Here is a 22,190-nt window from a genome sequence, read left to right as displayed (position 1 = left end):
TAGTAAAAGAAATACCAGTTTCAGCTTTAATATCGGACATAAAATTGCAGAATAAAATACATATGGCAGATAAACCTATACTACAAATAATGATATCAGCTTGGAAAGAAGTAATAAAAATTGGTGGTTTGGAAAATGCCTCTAAGGTTTTAAGATGGTGTGCATATTATTCAGATTTTACTCCAAATCAATATGATAATAGATTCAAAAACTGGATTTCAAAAGGTATAACCAATTATTATTCATTTGTCCATAAGGGTGCATTTCAAAGCTTTGAATCTTTAAGGAGTAAACATGACTTGGGATCTGATGATTTTTTTAGATATCTACAGATCAGAAATTATTTTAATCAAAACTTAAAAGTGAACCTAAACGAATTACAATTTGTAGAAACATTCTTATTACTAACCAAATCTGAAGTGCAAAGCAAAATTATTTCTAAATTATATAACAGCATCCGGCGGTGTAAAAACGACAGCACTCTGTATATTAAAGCGAAGTGGGAAAAGGAGGGTAATTTGACAATTACAGAGAAGTGTTGGGCTCACGCATGCAAGATACAGTGGGCTACCACTGGGTCTAACGTTTGACGTGAATTTTGCTGGAAAAGCATTATGAGATTTTTCATTACCCCTGCTCAACAAAGATATCGAGGAATAGGTGATAAATGTTGGAGATGTGGGGGAGATGGAGCTAACCATTTCCACATCTTTTGGGACTGTAAAGATATTCGCCAGTATTGGTCTCAAATCCATGATAATTTACAAAATGTTTTTTCATTTGTTTTTCCTTCAACTTTTGAGACCATGATCTTTTTGTTTTTTAAACAGGTTTTGCCTAAACATGATTTCATTTTCATTTTGCTGACTCATTACTTCCACAGTAGGAGGATCTCAAATTCATTATAATCAGACAAAGTCAATCAAATGCCACGATGGATCATTTGTTCATGGTGTTTACACTTATTTGTGAAATATTGTTTCGTTATAACATTATTCATATTTTATCTTTAAGCTGGGCTATCCTGAGGCTCAGTGCATCTTTCGCTCTTAAACTCCTCCTACAAACTCAGACTCTGCTCCTGCAAACCTCAGGTGGGCTTTGTTTCAATCTGGCAAAAGAATATTTGAATGTTTTGCATCTCTTTGTGCTTTGTGACATTTAGTGAAGATATGTGAGACTTTTTTGAGTCATGAGCTACTTTTATTTTAATTAATATAAAAACAGTTTATGTACTTAATAACTTCTAACTGTCGAAAACAATGAATTAAAAAAAGATATAAAATTAGTATAAAGAATATATAAAGAAGAGTATATAAAACATTTATTAACACACAAGCTTGGAGCTCATATGTTTTAATTAAGCTCCATATATCTCAATAGACAGACAGATAAAAAACATGAATCACTTGTAATGATTAGAAACTTGATAGAATTTCAAATCTAGTTTGGGGAGTCATTCAGTGAGAAACAGTGAAATGATTTTCCATGTGAAAAGGTGGACAGCAGAAACAGAAAGAAACAGTGAAACTAAAAGAGAAACAAAGAGCTTTGGAACAACGAGGCAGCAGGAGGACAGCTGCAGTTTAACAGCTTCAACTCACTGACAGGAAACAACATTAGAAACATCATCATCCTCAACTCATCTGCTGCACTGACACTGACACCTTCAACGGACACACCTTCACTTTACCATCATCAACAGTGCGAATGTATGGAAACATCCTGTGAGTGAAAGTGTGTGTGAAGGTGTGTATGTGTGTGTTAGTATCAGGATCAGAGAACGACAGCTTTCCTCTGTTCCAGTCCAGATTCACTCTGATCCTCTGGAGCTTCTTCTGGACTGAGAGAACAGTTTTAGCGGATGGTGAGAATGCAAAATATTTACTTGTATTGAACACTATTCCCCAAAATCCAGACAGTATGCTTCCCTTCCTCTGCATAGACTCTGCAAATACACCCAGTGCCCACCGTATACTGTCTCCAACATCAACATCCCAGCTGTGACTCCCTGAGTTAAAGCCCTCAGAGCCCAGGACAGAGATGTAATAATCAAACCTCTCTGGATTATCAGGAAGCTGCTGCTTCTCTCCTCCTCGTCTCACACTGGTCAGATCTTCAGACAGGATGAGTTTTGGATGAGCAGTGTTTGGGTCCAGAATGAGAGGAGTGTAGGAGACCATGTCCTTCATCTTGTTCCAGATGTTGAAGGTCAGGTTGCCCAGGTGTTTGGCCTGGTCTATCAGAGCTCCTGAGGGCAGCTGTGGATCATCCAGCAGGGGGCAGCGCTGGACTCTTTCCACTGCAGCCTTGTAGTTGTGCAGGAATGAGATGTCTTCAGCTCTCAGCTCCTCCTCTGTGGCTCTGACTGTGTCTGAAAGAGCTGCTATCTCTCTGCTCAGAGCCTCCATCTTCTCCTTCATCATCCCACTCTTCTGCTCCTCTTCCTCCCTCAGTGCAGCCAGCCTGGCCTCCTCTTCCTCTGCTAGAAACTGGTGAAGCTTCTTAAACTGCTCCTTAATCTGCCTCTCTGTGTGTCGGGCCTGGACCTTAATGTGTTCTGCTGTTTGATCAAACTTCACTTGAACTTCTTCACAAACCTTTAACTTCTTCTTTAAGGGCTCCAGAGTTTCCTGAAGTTCCTTCTTGTGTTGTTGTGCAGCTTCATCGATGGGTCTGAATCTGTGATTGGTGTGTTTTTCTGAGTCTCTGCAGACGACACACACTGGCTGCTGATGGTCCAGACAGAAGAGTTTGAGTTTCTCAGAGTGCAGACTGCAGAGATCCTCTGAAGCTCTCTCCTGTAAGAACGACTCACACAGGTTCTTTAAAGCTCGGTTTAAAGGTGGATGCTTCTTTGAAGATATTTCCTTACAAACTGGACACTCACGTTCCCCTTTCTCTCTCCACCATCTCTTCAGACAGTCTTTACAGAAGCTGTGGCTACATGACAGAAGAACAGGATCTCTGAAGACCTCCTGACAGACCGGACAGCAGAGAGCCTCCTCTGAGCTGGAAGCCATTGAGTCTGTGAGTGAAGCTGAAAACAGCAGACAGGAAGTACAGTCAGTCCTGGCTCCCCTCCCTCCTCTACCACCTTCACTGAAACTTGCTTTGAGTCGTGTTTTTGCTCAAACTCACATTCAGTGTGTGGAGCGTCAGCAGCTTGAAGCAGCAGTGTTGGAGTTTTCCACTTTTCTCTCCTGTAGCTGGACTCACTCAGAGGAAGCTGCTAGTTTGGTCTGAGCTCAGTCTGATCGTCTGTGCGTCTCTCTGCACTGAGGACGAAGAACAGCCAGTTTCTTCTTCTTCTTTCTTACAGTTGTACTAGCGGTTGGCAAACAATTGAAAGGTGCATTACCGCCACCAAGTGGTATGGAGTATGGTCTGGAACGACGCTCGAAAAAAAAAGCCAGTTTCCTGGTTTGTTGCGTGTTAAACACGTGGGGGCGGGGGCGGAGCTTCATTTAACTTCCTCTTATAAATGTGTGAGTGTGACAGCAGAGCGCAGACGGTCACCGCAGGTCAAAAAGTAAACATTTTGTGAAGTTCAGAAAATAAAGCATGACTCAGTGTTGCAGCTGTTTGGCAGTTTTTCTTTCAAACTTTCTTCTGATTATTAGAAGGGCTCGCCCCGCCCGCAGACTGTGGACCAATAGGAGAGCTGGCCCACTGTAGACTACCAATCGTCTGTCGACGGAAGTTGCGTCACCAGAAAACAACAATGGCACCTCCGCTATGGTTTTTTTTAAATTAAACTTTATTTACAAACAACAGTTTAACATACAAGGCACCATCATTAATCCGATTATGTTACATCCTCGGTTGAGCATTATAGCAAAACAAACAAACAAACAATATGAACAAAAAAAAAAAAACCCAAAAACAACAACAATAAGCACAAAGTTAAAAGAGTTAGCACAAAAATAAAGAACAGTCATTGAAGGATTCGAACCAAAGGCAAAAACTAACGTGCAAAAAAAGGGCAGTCGTGATTATAAAATAGGGAGTTTTTTGTTTTTTTTAACATAGGTTAAACTCTTTAAATAAAACAACAAGTTTATGGGCTTTCTTGTTATTCACAAGTTTCAGCGATTTAGCCCAGAGTCTAAAGTCATTCAGCCATCTGTTTATACATGGTTTAGCTTTAAAGTATCTGCATTTGTGAATAAAAAATTTTCCCATTAACAAAATCGTCCTAATCAACAGGTCAAAATCTGCATTCTCAGCAAGTATTCCAAATTTTATTACTGTCACCGTCAAATGTGGTAACTGAATTCTCCTGGACTGTAGCCAGCTCCACATGTCAGTCCAGAAGGAGTGCACTGATTCACAGTTGAAAAACAAGTGATCCAGACTTTCAATATCATTTTCACAAAATGTGCAGGCGTTCACATCTAAGTTAAATTTCCCATCTTAAGAATTCATTGGTTGGATAAACCTCATTAATGATTTTAAAGTGAACCTCTTTTGCTTTAGGGGAAAGAGGAAGTGAAATATACTTTTTTCTTATCGCCTTAACCTCCATGGTCTCAAATTCTTTAAGGATATAATTTCTTTTAACCGGATTAGGGCAAATGTCGTTGATCAAAATATTCCTGATCACTTTGTTTGTAAACCTGCTGTCACCAAATTCAACTCCAGCTATGCAGAGCTGCCTCAGTCCAGGAGAAATTTTAGAGTGCACAATATCTTCTTTTATCATTGATCTCAAAGGGACTGGAATGGCTTTCACTAGTGTTGGGGGAAAACTCTGTAAAAAACCCAGGAGAAATAAAGACACAATGAGACAAAGTTACTTTCTTTGCTAAACGTGTACACGGGTGAGCTGCTGAGAACAACTCACGTCGTGAACAGAGGCTTGGCACTTTTTATAGGAAAGACAGTGAGAACAGGATAAGAAAATAATAAACAGATAAAATAAAACAACTCCATATGTGGCGCTAGTCTCGTCAGCAGAGAGCTGGGAGAAAGCTGTGAGAGATAAAACAATCTAAAACAATATGTCCTTGCTGGGAAAATCTGAAAGACACTTCTAAACTACTTATCTTAAACACAGCTTGTACATTTAAAAGAAGGTAAAGTTACATAGAATCATTTTTCCTCTAACAACTAGGGATTTATATCTCTTAACAGTACATCTTACATCAAATTTCTCACAAAACGTCTCATGCTTTAATAAGACCCCATTATCATCCATAAAATGAGCTACAGCCCAAATCCCTTTAGATCTCCATTCATCCACGTACACAGATTTCCTACACAAACGGATATACCTGTTGTTCCATATAGGGGTATTGTGAGGAGTAAAGTTATGTTTGTAGTAGGGCTGGGCCATATTATACCGTTCACGGTAATACCGGTATAATGTTAGGCAACGATAGGAAAATGAAATATCGCGATAGAATGGGAGTAAAACGCGCATGCGCAGTGCCTTTGTTTTCATACGCACATGGCCGATTGTTGAGTGAAACAGATGAACCAGAATTGGTTTGTAAAAATGGTGCAACTTCCGTGATGTGGAACTGGTTTGGTGTTTGTCTGTCAGATACACAACAAAGCACATTTTTTTGCAGAACATGCAAGCGGCCGTTGTTATTGTCGTATTTGTCGGACTAAGATGCTCTTAAATCTGGGAGTAATCTGGGTCCTAAACTCCGTATGTTTCAGGTCAAACAACACTGCAGCATCACTTAGAGTTAAAAACTGTCTAAATTCTTTCATCTTTAATAAAACGATCAGCATTGCTGCTTTACCAGGTGTAACTATAAAGTTTAACTTCCAGGCATCCATGAAAACAAAAGTTATTACATTTAACGGAGTTAGAAGTTAGCAGGAAGCTAGCGGAAGTTAGCTCGCTAGTTTCGCTAGTTACCTAAGCATGATATTGCATGTTCTGACTGAGAGATTTCTGAAAAAAATCAAACGTACAGCTCTGCTATCACTTGCAACATAAATGAAGACAGGAAACTAAACAGCAGTGACGTTTGTAGGGTTACTGAAGTTGGGCTAGCTGGTATATAATGATGTGCTACGTGATCGCTAGCGACACAGCTATGTTAGCATAACATAAACAGTGAAGCTGGAGGACGAACACTAACACTTTTCCACTTATAAAAGTTAACGTGAAGGTTCTTCATGGTTAGAGACAAATGCAATCGCATGGCAGGATGCTGTAAACGGACCAAACTTCAGTCAGGAGAACAACTGAGATAATCCATCCACAATAAAAGGTTAGTCATTAATATACTGCAACAACATGGGAATAGAGCAGCTGCCAGAGAATTCAACATTAATGAATCAATGGTACAGAAGTGGAGGAAGCAAGAAGAATGAGTTTAATAAAGTTTGATTTATCTGACTGCTTTGTTTCGCTTAATGTGCCTTATAATCCCGTGCACCTTATGGTCCGAAAAATGCGTACTGCACACTGCAGTTTAATGTTGCAAAGCACCTCTTTTTAACTTCAGTGGATATTATACATGGTTATGCTCAGGATATGTCAGCCCATTTCTAGTGGAAATGCCTTTTGGTTAAACTTTCAGCAAGGAATTTGCATTTGTACTGTTACATTTTTATAAAGCTTTAATGTACATAAAAACCAGCTTCTTGTTTAAGTGAATATAAATGGAAGGTTGTCTTTTTGCGCTAGTAATGTTGTGGAGTTGTATTTTGTCTCGCATCAATTATATCGTCGGTTATATCGTTATCGCAAATTTTCAAATATATATCGTGATAAATATTTTTGGCCATATCGCCCTGCTCTAGTTTGTAGATTAATTTCCAGTAGAGAAGGACCTGCTGATGGAAAGCTGAGAGTTTAACAGGTAACGAACTGCAATCAAAGTCACAACGTAACAAAAAGTCTATTCCACCCATTTTGCCAAAAATCACATTCCAAAAGGAATTTTTGTTCCTAATGAAAGATCTTAACCATTTCAATTTTAGTACACCATTCATAACATCAAAGTCAATGGCATTAGCCCCACCCTCTTCATAATTCTTAATCATATCATTTTTCTTTATATAATGACATTTGTTCCTCCATATGAACCTAAAATTAAGATTATTTATAGATTTAATTAGTTTTGGAGATATGGGCAGAGAAAAGGCTGGATAGATTAGTCTGGATAGACTGTCCATTTTGGTTAGCAAAATTCTCCCAAACAGAGTTATGTCCCTTTGCAGCCACCTGTTTAAAATAGACTTACACTTTTCTATATTGGTACAGATATTCTTATTTTCAGTTGATGTCTTATCCTTGCAAATTACAATGCCCAGATACTTAACCTCTTTTTTAATCTGTATATTATCTATTGCTTGCAGGGTACACTCATGCAGAGCTAGAATTTCGCATTTATTAATATTCAGCTGTAGGCCAGAAGCTTTGGAGAAATGGTTGATCGCCTGTAAGGCTAAAGGAATCTGGTCTTCATTTTTTAGAAACAGGGTGGTATCATCTGCGAGCTGACTGATTATTATCTGTTCACCCATCACAGTTAACCCCTCAATGTGACTGTTTTTAATCAAAATAGACAACAGCTCAGCAACCATGATGAACAGAAGTGGTGAGCTGCTACATCCCTGCCTTATCCCTCTATTAACCTCAAACCTTGAACATGTACCATGTTCTAGCAAAACAGAGCTGTTAATGTCATTATATAGCATCTCTATAACATTGACAAATTCCTCTCCAAAACCAAAAGACTGCAGAGTTTTTAATATGAACGTATGTTCAACTGAGTCAAAAGCTTTGTAAAAATCCAAGAACAGGATGTACCCTCTCTCTTGGATTAATTCACTGTATTCAAGGAGATCCAAAACCAGCCTAATATTGTTATGAATTAGTCTTCCTTTCAAAAAACCTGATTGTGTTTCACTGATGATGTTTGAGATGCCTTTCTTTAGCCTCTCAGCTACAGCTCCAGACAGGATCTTATAGTCAGTGTTTAGTAAGGTGATGGGTCTTAAATTGTCTAAAATTCTTTTATCCTTGCCCGATTTGGGAATCAGGGTTATCAGCGCTTGTTTCATGCTCGGCATCAGTTCTCTTTTCTCTATCGATTCCTTTAATGCATCAAACAATAAAGTTCTTAGGTCCTTCCAGAAGAATTGATAAAAATTAGTAGTGAGTCCATCTGTCCCTGGGGACTTGTTTAATGCCATTTTCATGACCACCAAATCCAGTTCCTCAATTTTAAACTCTGAATCACACAGATCTTTGAAAGGCTTGTCAATACATGGGATGAGATTATGAATCTTATCAAAGAAACTATCAGAATCAGCTGCTGAATATTCTGAGGAGTACAATTTGGAATAAAAAGTGAAGACTTCCTTTTCAATCTTTCTGAAATCTTTACATTCAGTCCCATTTATCAACAAGCTTGAGATTAGATTTCTCTGCTGTCTACACTTTTCCAGCTTACTAAAATATGAAGAGTTCTTTTCACCTGCCTCAATCCACTTGGCTCTCGATCTTATAAAGGCACCGTGGGCTTTCTCTAGGTAAAGATCGTCCAATTTAGATTGTAACTCCATCAATTTATTCTTCTCTTGCACGTTTAGTTTTTCTTTACTACAGCACTGAGTTATTTCACGAAGTAAATTACTTTCATATTCCCGTTTTTCCCTGTTCAGTTCTTTGCAGAATTTTATAGTGAATTCTCTGATTTTGAATTTAACAAATTCCCATTTCTGTATATTACCCACTACTGAGTCATCATTTTTTATATCTATAATTATATGTCTAATTTTATCACAAAACTTGTCCTTATTTAAAAGGCTGGCATTAAATTTCCAATATCCTCTGCTACTACGTTTCGTCCTTGTTGGTTCTAAGACAAGATCAATGAAACAGTGATCAGATAGGGGTGCTTTGGAGATTTTAGATTGTGAAGTACACCTCAAAATGTCATCGCTCACTAACCAATAATCAAGTCTTGACCTGCTTTCTCCATTAGGTTTAAACCAAGAATAATTCTTAACTCCAGGATTCAAACTTCTCCAAATGTCTGTAAAATTATTATCACTAGAAAAGTTCTCAATAATGTTATTCTGTTGCCTCCTTCCTAAGCGAGGAGGCCATCTGTCCATCCATTCATCTGAGGTCATGTTCCAGTCTCCTCCTACTAGGATGTAATCTGTGGGGTACATAACTTTAAACTCTGAAATAACATTTGTTAGATTTTCCAATAGACTTTTATTTTGACCCTCATTATTATGTCCATAAAGATTTGTAACAATTAGAAATATACCTTCGCTCTTCAAGACTGCAGTTAACCAATGACCCTCACTATCAGCTTTATATGTTATAATCTCCCCTGGGAACTTATTAAAACAAATCGCCACACCTCCAGATCTGTTAGATCCACGACTGAAAAGAATCTTGTCTCCCCACTGATTAGCCCAAAAGGTAGCATCGGCATCCACAGAGTGAGTTTCTTGTAAAAACAGACAATGACATTTTTGCCCCTTGCAAAATAAAAAAAGTGCCTTTCTCTTAACAATTTCCTTCAAACCCCGAACGTTTAATGAACCAAAAGAAATTTTTGAGTGAACCATAATAAGAATATGCTAAGAAAATAACTTCTTTTTTTTAAAAAAGAAAAGAAAAATATATAAATATGAGTTTAAATTGTAACACTTGTCACCAACTCAGTGACTAATAACCTTTAACTTTAAGTAGAACTCTTTTGTCCCATTAATAATATTCCACTGTATACAGTCTTACATCAAGTCTTTCATTCAACGTCGATGATCCTCCGTCCTTCGATGTATCCATGAGGACCCCGGAAAAAGGCCCGTTTCCCAGCCCGTCTGGCTTGTTCAATTTGCGGCCACAGCCGCCTCCTCTCTTCCCAGTCCTCCCGCGGCAGTACCTCAGCGAAGTGGAAACCCCCGTTCTTACAGACAGCCGAATCTTTGGTGCGACGCCAAATCTCCTCTTTCACGTGTCTCAGAGCAAACAGAATGATGATATGTCGGACCTTGTTCTCAATCTTCTTCCCAACTCTATGCACCACATCCACAGATTCTTCAAGCTTTGATATCATATCAGGTGCGATCTTGCCAAGAATTCCAATAACCAGCGATCTGACATCTTCATCTCTTTTCTCTTCTAATCCTTTAATCCGGAGGCACCACCTCATTTTGTACCTTTCTTGCTCTCTCACTCTCTCCTTGAGATCGTAGTTATCTTTGGTCAACTGCTCGTTTCGTCTCTCCAACTCTCTAACCTTTTGTTTACATTCTTTCACCTCCTCCGAGTTGAACTGAACCGCTTTGGCTAGGCTGGCTAGCATCGTACTAGCTTGCTTGCATTGCACACTCAGGTCAGCTAGCTGCTCGTCCACTCTTTTTTCAAGGTTTAGAATCGCTTTCAATATAGTAGCATTGGAGACTTCGTCACTTTCACTTATCTCTGCTGACTTAGCTTTCTTTTCTGCAGGCTTCTTACAAGGTGTAGATGGAACCGAATCGTTGCCCCGTTCCCTTTTGCTCATCACTGCTACATAGTCATGATCCGTTCCTTCTCTGCTGTCTTCCTTTCCATCACATGGCGATGTTGTTTCTTGTTTTTTGAGGTCGAGTTTGAATTTAGCAGGTTTAACTATACTTGGGGCAGTCATTTTACTACTTTCGAGTGGAAACAATAACGAACACAAAGTAAATTCTGGGACAAGTTCAACGAGCTCCTAATTTGTACGACTGCTCAACACGCCATCTTGCGCCCTCCCGGCCCGCATGTATTTTCACCTCCGCTATGTTTGAAAAGTCGCTTTTCTTTTATCTTTACAGTAAGTTATCCACTTTAAGATATAAGCTGGATGAAATAGACATGAAAGGAAATATTATATGGTGTGGGCATTTTAATGCACACCATTGGTTATGGGTGAGTGAGAAAACAGACTACAATGGTAAAGTGTTAGAGGAATTTCCTCTTATATGTTTATTATATGTTTATCAAGGATGCAACGATACCAATTGTTTCAAACCAATACGATACCGATACTTGGATCTGAATACTTGCCGATACAGAGTACAAAAATCGATACTTCTACCACACACACACACACACACACACACACACACACACAAATACAATTAATTGGAAGAGAGGTTTTATTATATTCCATGCCGATAAAAAATAAAATCTTAATAAAAATGACCACAAAAAAATTTCAAGTGAAAAATAAGCACTTCTGTTAAATTATTGCAGAGTCTCCACATTGTAATTTTACAAAATATCACTGAACTATTGGCACTGTCTAGAGCTTTCAGAATAATAAATAAACACTTATGTTTGGAATAAAATAAATACAAATAAGGTTTGAGAATAAAATAAACTTTTAAATTGTTGCAGAGTGTCCATATTGTAAACAAACAAACAAAATAACGAAAGTATTTGGCATTGACAAATAAACTCCTCATCAGTCCACTGTGCCGTTAAACTGAGGACTGACATCGCGCACACACTGCTTGTCTTTACCTCTTCAGAAAGTTTTGGCACCACTATCTCCCTGATGTGTGGGCAGTTGAGAATTTCATATGGCATCTCGAGTATGCTGAGAAGATGGTGCAATCCTATGTTTTCCACGACCGGCATTGGCTGGTCATCCAGAGCGATAAAATGAGTCAGAGCCTCTGTTATTTTAACTGCCCGTGGATTCTCTCTTGACATTTTTCATCGCTTTTCCAAAACCTGAGTTAAAGTTGGCTGTTCCGGTCCACACTGCTGACATTTTGTTTAGTCTAGCTACAGCAGCCTCCAGTTTCTCTTTTTTATCTGGAGTCGCCAGTCTCACTCACCTAACCCTGTGCCTGTTTAGCGTGGGATGTCCCCCTAGTGGCCAATCCATGAACCGATACCAACTTACTTCATTAATCAGAGGGTGGTTTGTCATTTCTGTTGTAGCTTTTTGGTATCAGTTAACTTTTACGAGTATGAGTACACACATATTTTACAGTATCGGCCCAGATGCTAATTGTATGAGCCACTTCATAGTGAGTTTAAGTTGTTGCCTTCCGGCCGCGTACCTGTGAGGAAGACCAAAAGACTCCAGGTTTCTTTTATCCTTACTGCATCCCGTCTTCTTAATGGCAAATAACCATCCTGTGACTTTCTATTACTATTATTGTCATTATTATTTTATATTATTGTTTTGTCTACTAAACTAATTTCCTCTTGTGGGACAATAAAGAATTTAATTTAATTTAATTTAATTAAATTTAATTTAATTTAACTGACAGAGGGCTGTTCACCCCTGTTCAGACATACAAGGACACTACTGGTGTGTTAAAGTCTTTTCGTGGCACCCTGTGCTGGATGCTTTCCTTCCCCACATTACACTCACCAATGATAACCTCCATGGTTCACCCTCCAGCCTTTGTTAGTAGCTAGGTTTACTTTTCACATTAGGGACAAAGTTTGTACATTAAAGTAAGGATTAAAACACACACTGCTTGTCTGAAAACAAAGACAATTGTTTATATATTTACCGACCAAGTTTGTATGGGATTCATTTTACAGGAAGATTCCTGCAGGTTAGGGAGGCAATGTTAGAGGTGAACTTCACTCAGAAAAATTATGGTTCTTAAATGGTTCTTCAGATGTCTTCATGGTTCTTTAAAGAACCATCATACGTCAAAGAACCTTTTTATTTTGTGGATGGTTCTTCAGCTATTACAAATGGTTCTTTAAAGAACAAAAGGTTCTTCATCCTTAGCAATCTAAGTTTGATGGTGTAAATGGCATAAATATTTATTCACTATAATGAGGCTGTAAATTATACTGTGTGTTTTCTTTGTGTGCATGGAGGGCGGGATACCTGGCAATTACCCTTTAAGAGAAGATGGTAGGAAGCTGAATATTCAAATAAAAGTTAGAAATATTTGCAAACAGTAGACACAATACACACATTCAAATACTGTACTTTAGTTTTAAATTTTAATAAAGCATTACTATTTTCTACTCCAAGGCATTGCTTTTGAGATTATTATATATTTTTGAAAATATAGCATAATGATAATACTAGTTATTGTAAACTTTACAAACCACCCAGCAGTATGTAAAGTCAAATTATGAAATACAAGTAAATAACAATTGCAGAACAGAATGTCACTGTAATGAACACACTTCGTTTTGACAAAGCACAGCTTAGGTAAATGATCTGAGTAGTTGTTCATCACTGAGCAATTTGTTAATATGTGTTTCGAGCCAAATAAATGACAGGGAGAGAGAGAGTGACGTCAGAACACGTCATACTATAACCTCCCGGGAGCGGACGGAGGGGTCCGTCGTTGGGATGCGCATGCGCAGACAGAGTGTGCGAGCGGCGGGCCTTGACCTTTCGGGAAAAAAAAACTCACGGACGGTGACAGCGAAACGGATAACAGTCTTCAGTACCTGCTGGACTTTGAAGCTGTGGATTCTGGGACTGTTGGAAAAGGTAAAACATTTTCATTAAAACCTTATTACTGTTTTGTTTTTGTTACTCGTCATTGTAGCTTGCTGTTAATGTTGTGCTAACAGTAGCGATTAGCTAGATACGTTAGCCGTTGATGTCAGCGCAATTTAGTATCCAACTGTTTTCCTAACAAAACCACTGTTATAATTAAGTGAAGGTGCTCCCAGCTAATTTGAACCTTTGGCTTCTAAAATATGTGGTTCAATTGCGTGCTGCGTACATAACCTAATGTCAGCTAGACCGAAATTAAAATTTAATATATTGTTAAAGTCACTAAAATGGCGCCTGAAGCCTGTTGTGACGTGAGCTCTGTGTCTGCTCTAGAAACTCTGAAATTCTGTAGATATGAGCTGTACATTAAATACTCACATGAACCTGTACTTTGAATTCTGTATGAGCTGTATAAAATACAGCTATGCATAAGTGTTTTGAATGAATAATTAGATTAGATGACTCTTTATTGTCTAATCGAATTATATAGAAATGAATAGAAATGTGACATGAGAAGGTGTGTCTTTGACTGTTCCTGCATAACTTAGTTTCGGACTAGTTGACAAGTTATGCTCCGGTCATTTGATGTTTCCAAGATAGATGTTCTTTTGTAATATAGTTAATTTTTTTGTATATTTCATTTATCCACCATCATACATCATACATACAAGCTAAGAAGAGGTCGTTATACTAACAAGAGGTATCAACGCCGGGCCAAAGTTCAGCACATGGTTAAAGTTTGTAATCCAGCCAGGGTGTAAATATCACTCAGCAGCCAGAGCTGAAGCAGGTAGCATCAACACATAAATCTACTCTACCCGGCTTAAATCACAAGAGCACCTCTGACCAAAAAGCTGTAGATTTTTCTTGTTTGCACAAATTAATCCAGATTCACATTAATTGTGTTCACAGCTCCAACAAAATGAGGAAGAGGAGGGGGAGAAACACAATTAGGTTGAATTACAATTGGATGGAAGGCGAGGACAAGGAGAAGGAAGCTTAGGATGAGGAGGAAGAGAAGCAGCAGGAGCATCTTTAGGGATCCCTATGATGTCATTGAGGTTGGTTTCATTAACATGGTCCTCTCACAAAGAACGATGACTTGTTTTAGTTCACGTACTTCCTGTATTAAATAGTGATGTGCAAAATGTTGTGAAAAACCATAGAGCAGGCACGTATAGTGCATCTGCAGGTAAATGAACATCAAATCTCTAAGACAGACTGAAATCTGTATATTTATCACCCTTATGATAAAACCCATGTCAGCCATTGGTTTATGGACTTTGTATTTTGAAGCCTCAGCATCTGCTTTATTGCTGTTGCTATGTTGGGACCATATTAGGATGAGGGATCAGAATCTGGAGTCATGCACACTATTGTTTCATTTAGTGTGTATCCATAAGATTCGTACAGCAGATCCAAGTTGTGCCTTGAAAACAGGAAAGTCGTCTGCATAGAGGAGAACTGTAATAGCAGGCTTGTACACAGTGAGGCTTTGTGCACTCGTTTTACTTCTGTCACCCTGTTTTGATGCAGATTTCACTTGAAATCAGGCAAGAACTGGACTTATTTTTTATGTGTTCTTGTGAATTAATTGTGTATCGCATATGTTTGATTTGACTTTCTGCAAGACAACAGTCGTCCACTGGCCAAATAAGTTTTCCAAATACCTCCACGTGATCTAGCCTGGATTTAGAAAAGAATAGCAAAAAAAACCTGCACCTCCTGCTTCAGATGAAATTTGTGTTTCTGTGTTCAGAGGCAGCGGTGAGAGGGGAGACCTCGGCTCATCCAGCTGGAGAGCCTGACCAGGAGGAGTCGAACATTAACTCAGCTCTTCCAGGGCACCCTGCAGACGCTGCTGCTGGCATCGGCGAGGGATGACGTGAACGCCAAACTGGAGTCCATCACAGGTCAACTGCAGGTATGCGAGTCAGACCTTCTGAGGAGGGTTTCACTTCTCTCTCTTCTTTATAATTGACTCTTTTCTCTCTCTTTCAGCTCCTTGTCTCAGAGTGGGAGGGGTTTGAAGCACAAAGGGAGGAACTTGTCATTTGGTTGGCTGATATGGATGTCTGCCTGAGTGAGGTTGACCAGCTGACAGGAAACACCAGTGAAAAACTGAAACAACTGCAGGTGTGGGCTTGTTTTGATATGACATATATTTGATATGATACATACGTCAGAGACATTGTCCTAAACTGGACTAACAAAGGACCATGAGTACAACATGAAACGTACATTACATAGCGTAAGGCTGAAGTTCATTGATCATTTTAATCATAAACTTGTTGAAATATTTTTACTGAACATGCAAACATCTGCTGATGAAAATGTGTTGATTTATTGGTCTGTTATGAAGCTATTGCTATTTCTAATGTGTTTTATCACTTTCTGATGTTTTATTAATTAAACAATACATGTATTATTTGTTGTGTTATCTGTAGCTATAGTATATATATATATATATATATATATATATATATATTATTTATAGTATAGCAAATATGTTTAATTATTACTGTTTAAAACACTAATATGTGACATGTATTAGTAGTGATGTTGTGCTGAGGGTTAAAATGCCTTTTTGTCTTTTGGTAACTACAAAATGACAATAAACCATTAATATATGTCTATGCTGTGCTCGTATTTATTTTACCCTACTCAAATTCAATTTATGATGCATTTTATTTTGAAAGATTTAAAGTGGTTTTTTAAAGAACCACTCAAAAAAGGTTCTTTAAAATGGTTCTTTTAAAGAACCATTTGAAGGACCTTTTTAAAAATGGTTCTTTAAAGAACCATTTTTAAAAAGGTCCTTTGAAAAACCATTAAAGGTGCCCCAAAGAACCATTTCTTGATGGTTCTTTGGGGCACCTTTAAAGGTTCTTCAATGAACCACTGAAAGAAATGGTTCTTCAAAGAACCATTGTTTGAAAGGTTCTTTGTGGCACCAAAAAAGGTTCTTCTATGGCATCAGTCTAAAGAACCACTTTTGGTTCCAGTTGGCACCTTTATTTTTCTGAGTGTTGTTTCTATTAACAGAGTCCTATGAAATAAGTAAAAGCCATTAAAACACAGAGCCAGATACACCAGCCAAAACCTGAAGTCTATTAAGTAGGATTTTATGGTCAATATTACAGAAAATGATTACAGATAAAAATCCCTGCATTAGAAGCCATTAAAAGATCATTACAGACCTTGAAGAGAGCAGTCTCAATGGTTAGGACTGAACATGCAGTTTGCCCTTCGTGCCTCCCTCTTTGAACGGTGTTGAGTTGTTCATAATGCTGAACTTTGTGTGTTAACCTTGATGCATGCTTGAACTTAAACCTGACTAGAGTTTTGAGATGCTAGCTTGCTTTGATTAGAATTTTGTGAGGCTACCTTGCCTTAGTTATCCCTTAGCTTTTACGTTTGCTTGTGTTATTGCTTTACATGTGTTAATTCGTTTCCCAGTCTGCTGAGCAGCCCTGTCGGTTTTCTGTTTAAAAGTTGCAATAAAACCTTCTATTTTACTCAGTTTTTGTGTGGCGGCTCGTGTATGTTACTCCCATCCTGCCGCCTAGCAGAGGGGGATACATACATACATACATACATACACACAAGTCAGAGAAAATTGGTGTTAAAATCTTGCCCATGCAGACTAGGGGGAGCCAGGGATCAAACCAGCAACCTTCCAATCAGTAGATGACCTGCTCCACCTCTGGAGCTACAGCCACCAGAACCAGAAAGCAGAAAGTGTAATTCCAGAAAAAGTAAATGACCCAGGACACTGAGGGTCATCACCTCCATAAGGGGAGCCACTGGAGGAGATTTGGGATCTCAAGTCAATCAGCTTGTGTAAAAGTAGTTTGAGAAATGTATCGCACTCATCATCAGAGAGTAACTCATGATCCTGGGTCTTTTGACCCAGCGTTTTAAGTTTTAGTTTATGTTTGATGTTCATGGTTTATTTTTAAGTTCATTAGATTATCTAAGCTCATTTGTATATTTCGATTCCCCTTGCGTCTTCTACCCCTGTGTTTTAGTCTCCCTTTGCCCTTCATGTGTTCAAGCTGCATGTCTTATTTTGTCAAGTTTGTATTATCAAGTTTATATGTCTGCACCTCATGTTTCCTGTTTCCTTGTGAAAGTCTGTGTCCTAGTTCAGCATAGTCAGCTTTGCTTCCTGTGTCTCGTAATGTCAGATTAGTGTCAGCTGTTTCCCCATGTGTTTCCACTTCCCCTAATCACCCTTATGTGTATTTAGTCTGTGTGTTTCTGTTCATTCCTTGTCAGGTTGTCTGTTCTTCACACCACGTTTTCCATGCTTTGTTTCCAAGTTTCATGTCCAAGGTTTTTCCTCATTGTTTATTTAGTGCTCCCAGTTTAGGTTGATGTTAGTTTACTTCAGTTTGCCTTGCCCTTCCTTTGTACCTTTTTTATCGGCCTTATTAAACGGCTCGCTTTTTGTTGATATTCAAGTTTTGGTCCAAGTTCCTTGTGTCTGCATTTTGGGTCCTCCACGTCAAATTCCTACAGTCTGCTCCTGCAGACTGTGACAGTAAAACAGGATGCTGAGGTGGAGGAGAAACAATACTTCTGACTATTTATGATTTTATTGAAATAAGAGGATCTTGCCTCTTTCACTCACTCATTATAAAAGTGAAGAAGCTCTTTGAAGTATTCACGACGAAAAATCAGACCCGTGGACTTCCATAGATGTTCTGCTTTTTGACAGGAACATCAAAGACCACAAGTTTAATTATTTAACCATAAAGAGTTTGCAGGAGCTGACAAAGCAAAGCTGGTTTTGTACAGAGCGACTTGATTGACAATTGGAAGGCTGTGTTCATTAAAAGAGTTAACAAGGAGTTTAACGTCACCAGAAAACGTTGTAAAAATAAAATTAGAAATAAAATGTAGAAACTTTAGAATTTTTTAATGTCTTTTATTAAATTAAACATTTTATATATCAAACATCCCATCCTGCACCACACACACCACTACATGTCTCATCAATACACTGATTAGACTTATTTTTTTATTTATCTTTGATTAATAATAAATGATTTTTACAAAATAGAGAAAAGCTCTGTTTTAGCCATTTTTCCTCACAGAAGGCGAGATATTAAGACCTTCAGCTGTGATTTAAAGGACACCTGAGGGAATGCAATCTCTTTCTACACCAGGTGTCATGACAACAGTAACATGGAGCAATTTTAAGTAATAGTTTAGTGATACACTAACAATGACATCATTGTTCCAGTAGGAGGCAGTGATACACTAAACTGCACCTGTTGTGCTGAAAAGGTGTGAGCATGTGCAGTAACCCAGTATGTTACCTGAATATCTCTCTCTCTCTCTCACTCACACACACACACACACACACACACACACACACACACACACACACACACAGACTCTGCTGTTTCTGTATACCTCAAATTCTTGTGTTTAATAAGGTTTACTAAGAGATGATGTTCCTTTGGTGTAACTGAGCTGCTCACATATCTTTGATTTTACAGTTTTTCTCGATTGCTTGAACACATTTCTTGGAACTATGCCTCATATTCCCAAAACAGTAAACACAAATCCATAACGTGTCACCCAATTTTCCAAACATCATGTTAGGTCAAAATGAAGCTCTACACTCAAAACCATTCACTCTTGCTGAAAAACCAAACTTTGCCCACAGACATCACACAGAAGGCCTCAAAAACACACACACTACAACATAGTCCTACACATCGCTGCAACAAATATTAAACAATATTCCCAAAACTGGCAAGTTATGTTGCTTGTGGTTCTTCCCTTCAATAACCTTTTCACATGATGAACACAAATCATGTAACCAATGTACATACAGTGGCACGTTTTTATTCATGTACCATACAGTACAACACACATCAAAAACATTATTCCACCTCAGCATCCCGTCTGTGATCTGAGTCAGGCTAGAGAATCTCATCCACATCACAGGCTGTATTGGTCCTGGCCAGGCAGCGGGGTTAAAATCCTCTTGCATGCCTGATCCACCCCTGACATGCATCTACTGATATGTCTATGCAGGCTTCTTCCATGACCTGGAGGAGGTGCACACGGACATAAGGTTCTCTATCGCACACCTTCCACCGCCAAGTCAAAAATAACTCCTCTATCGGGTTTAGAAAGGCCGAATATGCAGGCAGAAAGATATTAGAAAACCTTGGGTTATTGGTAATCCAGTCATGAACCACAGCAGCGCGATGGAAGCTGACGTTATCCCACACAACAACGTAGTGAGGCTGTCTGGCTGTGCTGGTTCCCTATAGTCCCGCTGGATCATATGTTGTCTCAGACCATCAATAAAAGCAAGGAGAAGCATGTTATAGAGTCCTAGAATGGCATGGAGGTGGAGCATCCCTCGTTGGCTGATGGCTGCGCACAGAGTGACATTCCCTCCACGCTGACCAGGGACATTTAGACAGGCCGCTTCCCTTCCTGTTTTTAAGTCACTCCTGAAAACTCACCTCATTACCCTGACCTTTGACACCACGTGACATGTTGGTTTTTATTTTTTTTTAGTTTTATTTCAGTTGTTTTAGTTGTTTCTATGCTGTTTTATCTTGTTTTCTTTTCTTTTTTTTTTACAGTTTTCCCCAATTGTTTACACACTTTCCCTGAAAGCATCCTTCATATTGTCAGAACTCTACACACAAATAAAAAAAAACGTAATGTAAAACACTGTGGCCACTTCTTCTCCAGTCATCCTAATGAGTTACTGGAAACCTTTTCTGTTCAATGTTACACTTATGAAGACAGGACATAGGCCTACATAAGTGCATTGTGAAAGATTTCAGAATGTTTGTATACAAAACAGACAAATACACGGTACCAAATATATTTTACTATATTTTTCCCACTAAATCAATGTACACAATGTTCATCTCAACCAACACAAAGTTGCACATACCATGGTCTACATATACAAACAACAGAAGAATTTACTGACTACAGTTACAGTCAAAACAAAACAAAAAGACTGCATCCTCTCTTCTGTTTCCATCTGGCCACAGCACACAAGCAACTGATCAGCAGGGCAAATGTTGCCTAGCAGGACAAATCCAGCCATGAATAGCATCAACTGCTAAATCTCCACATGTGTCTTCCATATTTTGGGGCAGGGGTATATGTGTGTGTGGATTTTGGTCATACACTTTCCATCTCCAGACAAAAAAAGATTCTTTATAATAGGATTGAGGAATGGAGAATATGGGGGGAGATAAACAACTAAAAAGCGTGGCTGGACAGTGAACGAGTGACGGACTCTGAAACACACATGATAAGTAATACAGACTTGGAGTGGTCTCTATTGTGAAGCATAATCAGAGTACGATTACTGTACAGTACTGTAATTTATACAGTGTTGAGAGTTTGCATCAATTGTGGGATTGTGTGGGACTTACGTGCACATAGTTGTTTTGTAATTCTTTGACTCTTTCTGAATTGCATTCTAATGGCGCCCTCTAGAGCTGCTTCATCCTCAGATTATTTCTGTACAAGAAATGATCCACTGTTGATTAGCTGACCCTATCAATATTTTGAAATATGTTGAAATATGAAAGATGTTCCCGACAACCTCGTGTTGGTAAACTTTCAGCTCTGCAATACATATAGTATATTGTAAAATACTGTGAATAGAAATCCTGTGCGGGAATACAAAGTAGGAATACATTTCCCAAATTTCCCAAAAATTGTGTGTAGTGTTTTGAAAATAGTGTTTTAAAACTGCAATTTGAGTGTAAAGCAGGAATTGTGCTTCTGGTTTAGCAGAATTGGTTCAGGGAGTCGGTGGATCAGTTACATGTTGTAGTCATTGTGTCTGAAGTACAAGTAATTGTGTGTAAACAACTGGGAAAAACTGTAATATAGGGCTGTTTTAATCTTTATGTATTATGTGTTTTATTTATTTATTTTGCTGTTTTCTGTTATTCTATTGTTTTTAAATTATTTTCTGCACAGCTCTTTGGTCCTGTACTACATATTTTAAAGTGCTTTATAAATAAAATTGGATTGGATTTAGAAAACCTCAATGTCCATTTATGTTCCTCCACCTCCTCCACGCTGGTGTCCTAGACCTCCTTCCTCTCCCTCCACCTCTTCCTTTGCATGTCTTTGGAACCATTATTTCAAAGCTGACTTTGGCTGTTTTGTCTCTCCATCAAAGTTTCAGATTGGTGTGTGATACGATTTGACTCCCAGTGTTTCCACTTCATTAATTGTGCTAATTTAGCTGAAGCTGTGCTGATGTGAGGTAACATTATTAACTGCTAGTGCTTTCTAAGTGACCACATGGCGTCAGCACTGAAAAATTTTGATATTTGTGTGTAGAAATTTGCAGTAACAATTCATCACATCTGACTCATGTGGTAAAGCAGGAGCATAGCGTTTATAGTTCATGGAAATGGGTGTTCATTTTGGAAAGTGGCATTATGGTTTCGAAATTCGGTTCACAACACTGGTTAAACAATCGATAAAAACTGTAATAAACAAACTGATTAGAGAGAAATACCAGGTGACTCAAGACTTTTGCACAGTAATGTCTGACTTACAGTGATTTTTCTGGGAAGAGCTCTGTGTGAGGAAGTGTTGTAGATCTACACCTGTGTGTGTGGATTGTGATTATTGATGTGTAGCTGGGCCCAACATGCAGTGAACACACCAGTCAAACAAACTGAAGGTCAAAAGAGCTCGAGCACAGATCAAATC

At 38.5% G+C, this 22,190-nt stretch overlaps 1 protein-coding gene and 1 long non-coding RNA gene across 2 annotated transcripts; one reads left to right on the top strand and one right to left on the bottom strand.

The window, feature by feature from the left end:
- Nucleotides 1-1,306: 1,306 nt before the first annotated feature.
- LOC112430859 (nuclear factor 7, brain-like) lies at nucleotides 1,307-3,300 on the bottom strand. The gene is made up of 2 exons (XM_024799362.2): nucleotides 3,142-3,300; nucleotides 1,307-3,040 (listed from the first exon to the last, which is right to left on the bottom strand). Exon 2 carries the CDS (start codon nucleotides 3,021-3,023, stop codon nucleotides 1,638-1,640), a length of 1,386 nt encoding a protein of 461 aa, XP_024655130.2. The 5' UTR covers nucleotides 3,024-3,040; nucleotides 3,142-3,300; the 3' UTR covers nucleotides 1,307-1,637.
- A 9,861-nt stretch (nucleotides 3,301-13,161) lies between these two features.
- Nucleotides 13,162-15,923, top strand: LOC143416940 (uncharacterized). The gene is made up of 4 exons (XR_013097174.1): nucleotides 13,162-13,448; nucleotides 14,370-14,518; nucleotides 15,217-15,381; nucleotides 15,459-15,923. It is a non-coding gene; the product is annotated as an uncharacterized LOC143416940 (long non-coding RNA).
- Nucleotides 15,924-22,190: the final 6,267 nt, after the last annotated feature.

The sequence above is a fragment of the Maylandia zebra genome, linkage group LG3, assembly GCF_041146795.1.
Source record: "Maylandia zebra isolate NMK-2024a linkage group LG3, Mzebra_GT3a, whole genome shotgun sequence".
In the NCBI taxonomy this organism is placed as follows: Eukaryota; Metazoa; Chordata; class Actinopteri; order Cichliformes; family Cichlidae; genus Maylandia; species Maylandia zebra.
The sequence above is the reverse complement of the archived record's forward strand: the minus strand, read 5'-3'. Positions and strand labels throughout refer to the sequence as shown.

Excerpts from the sequence above, each read along its gene's own strand:
- LOC112430859 (XM_024799362.2), bottom strand. The coding sequence starts at position 3,023 with ATGGCTTCCAGCTCAGAGGAGGCTCTCTGCTGTCCGGTCTGTCAGGAG.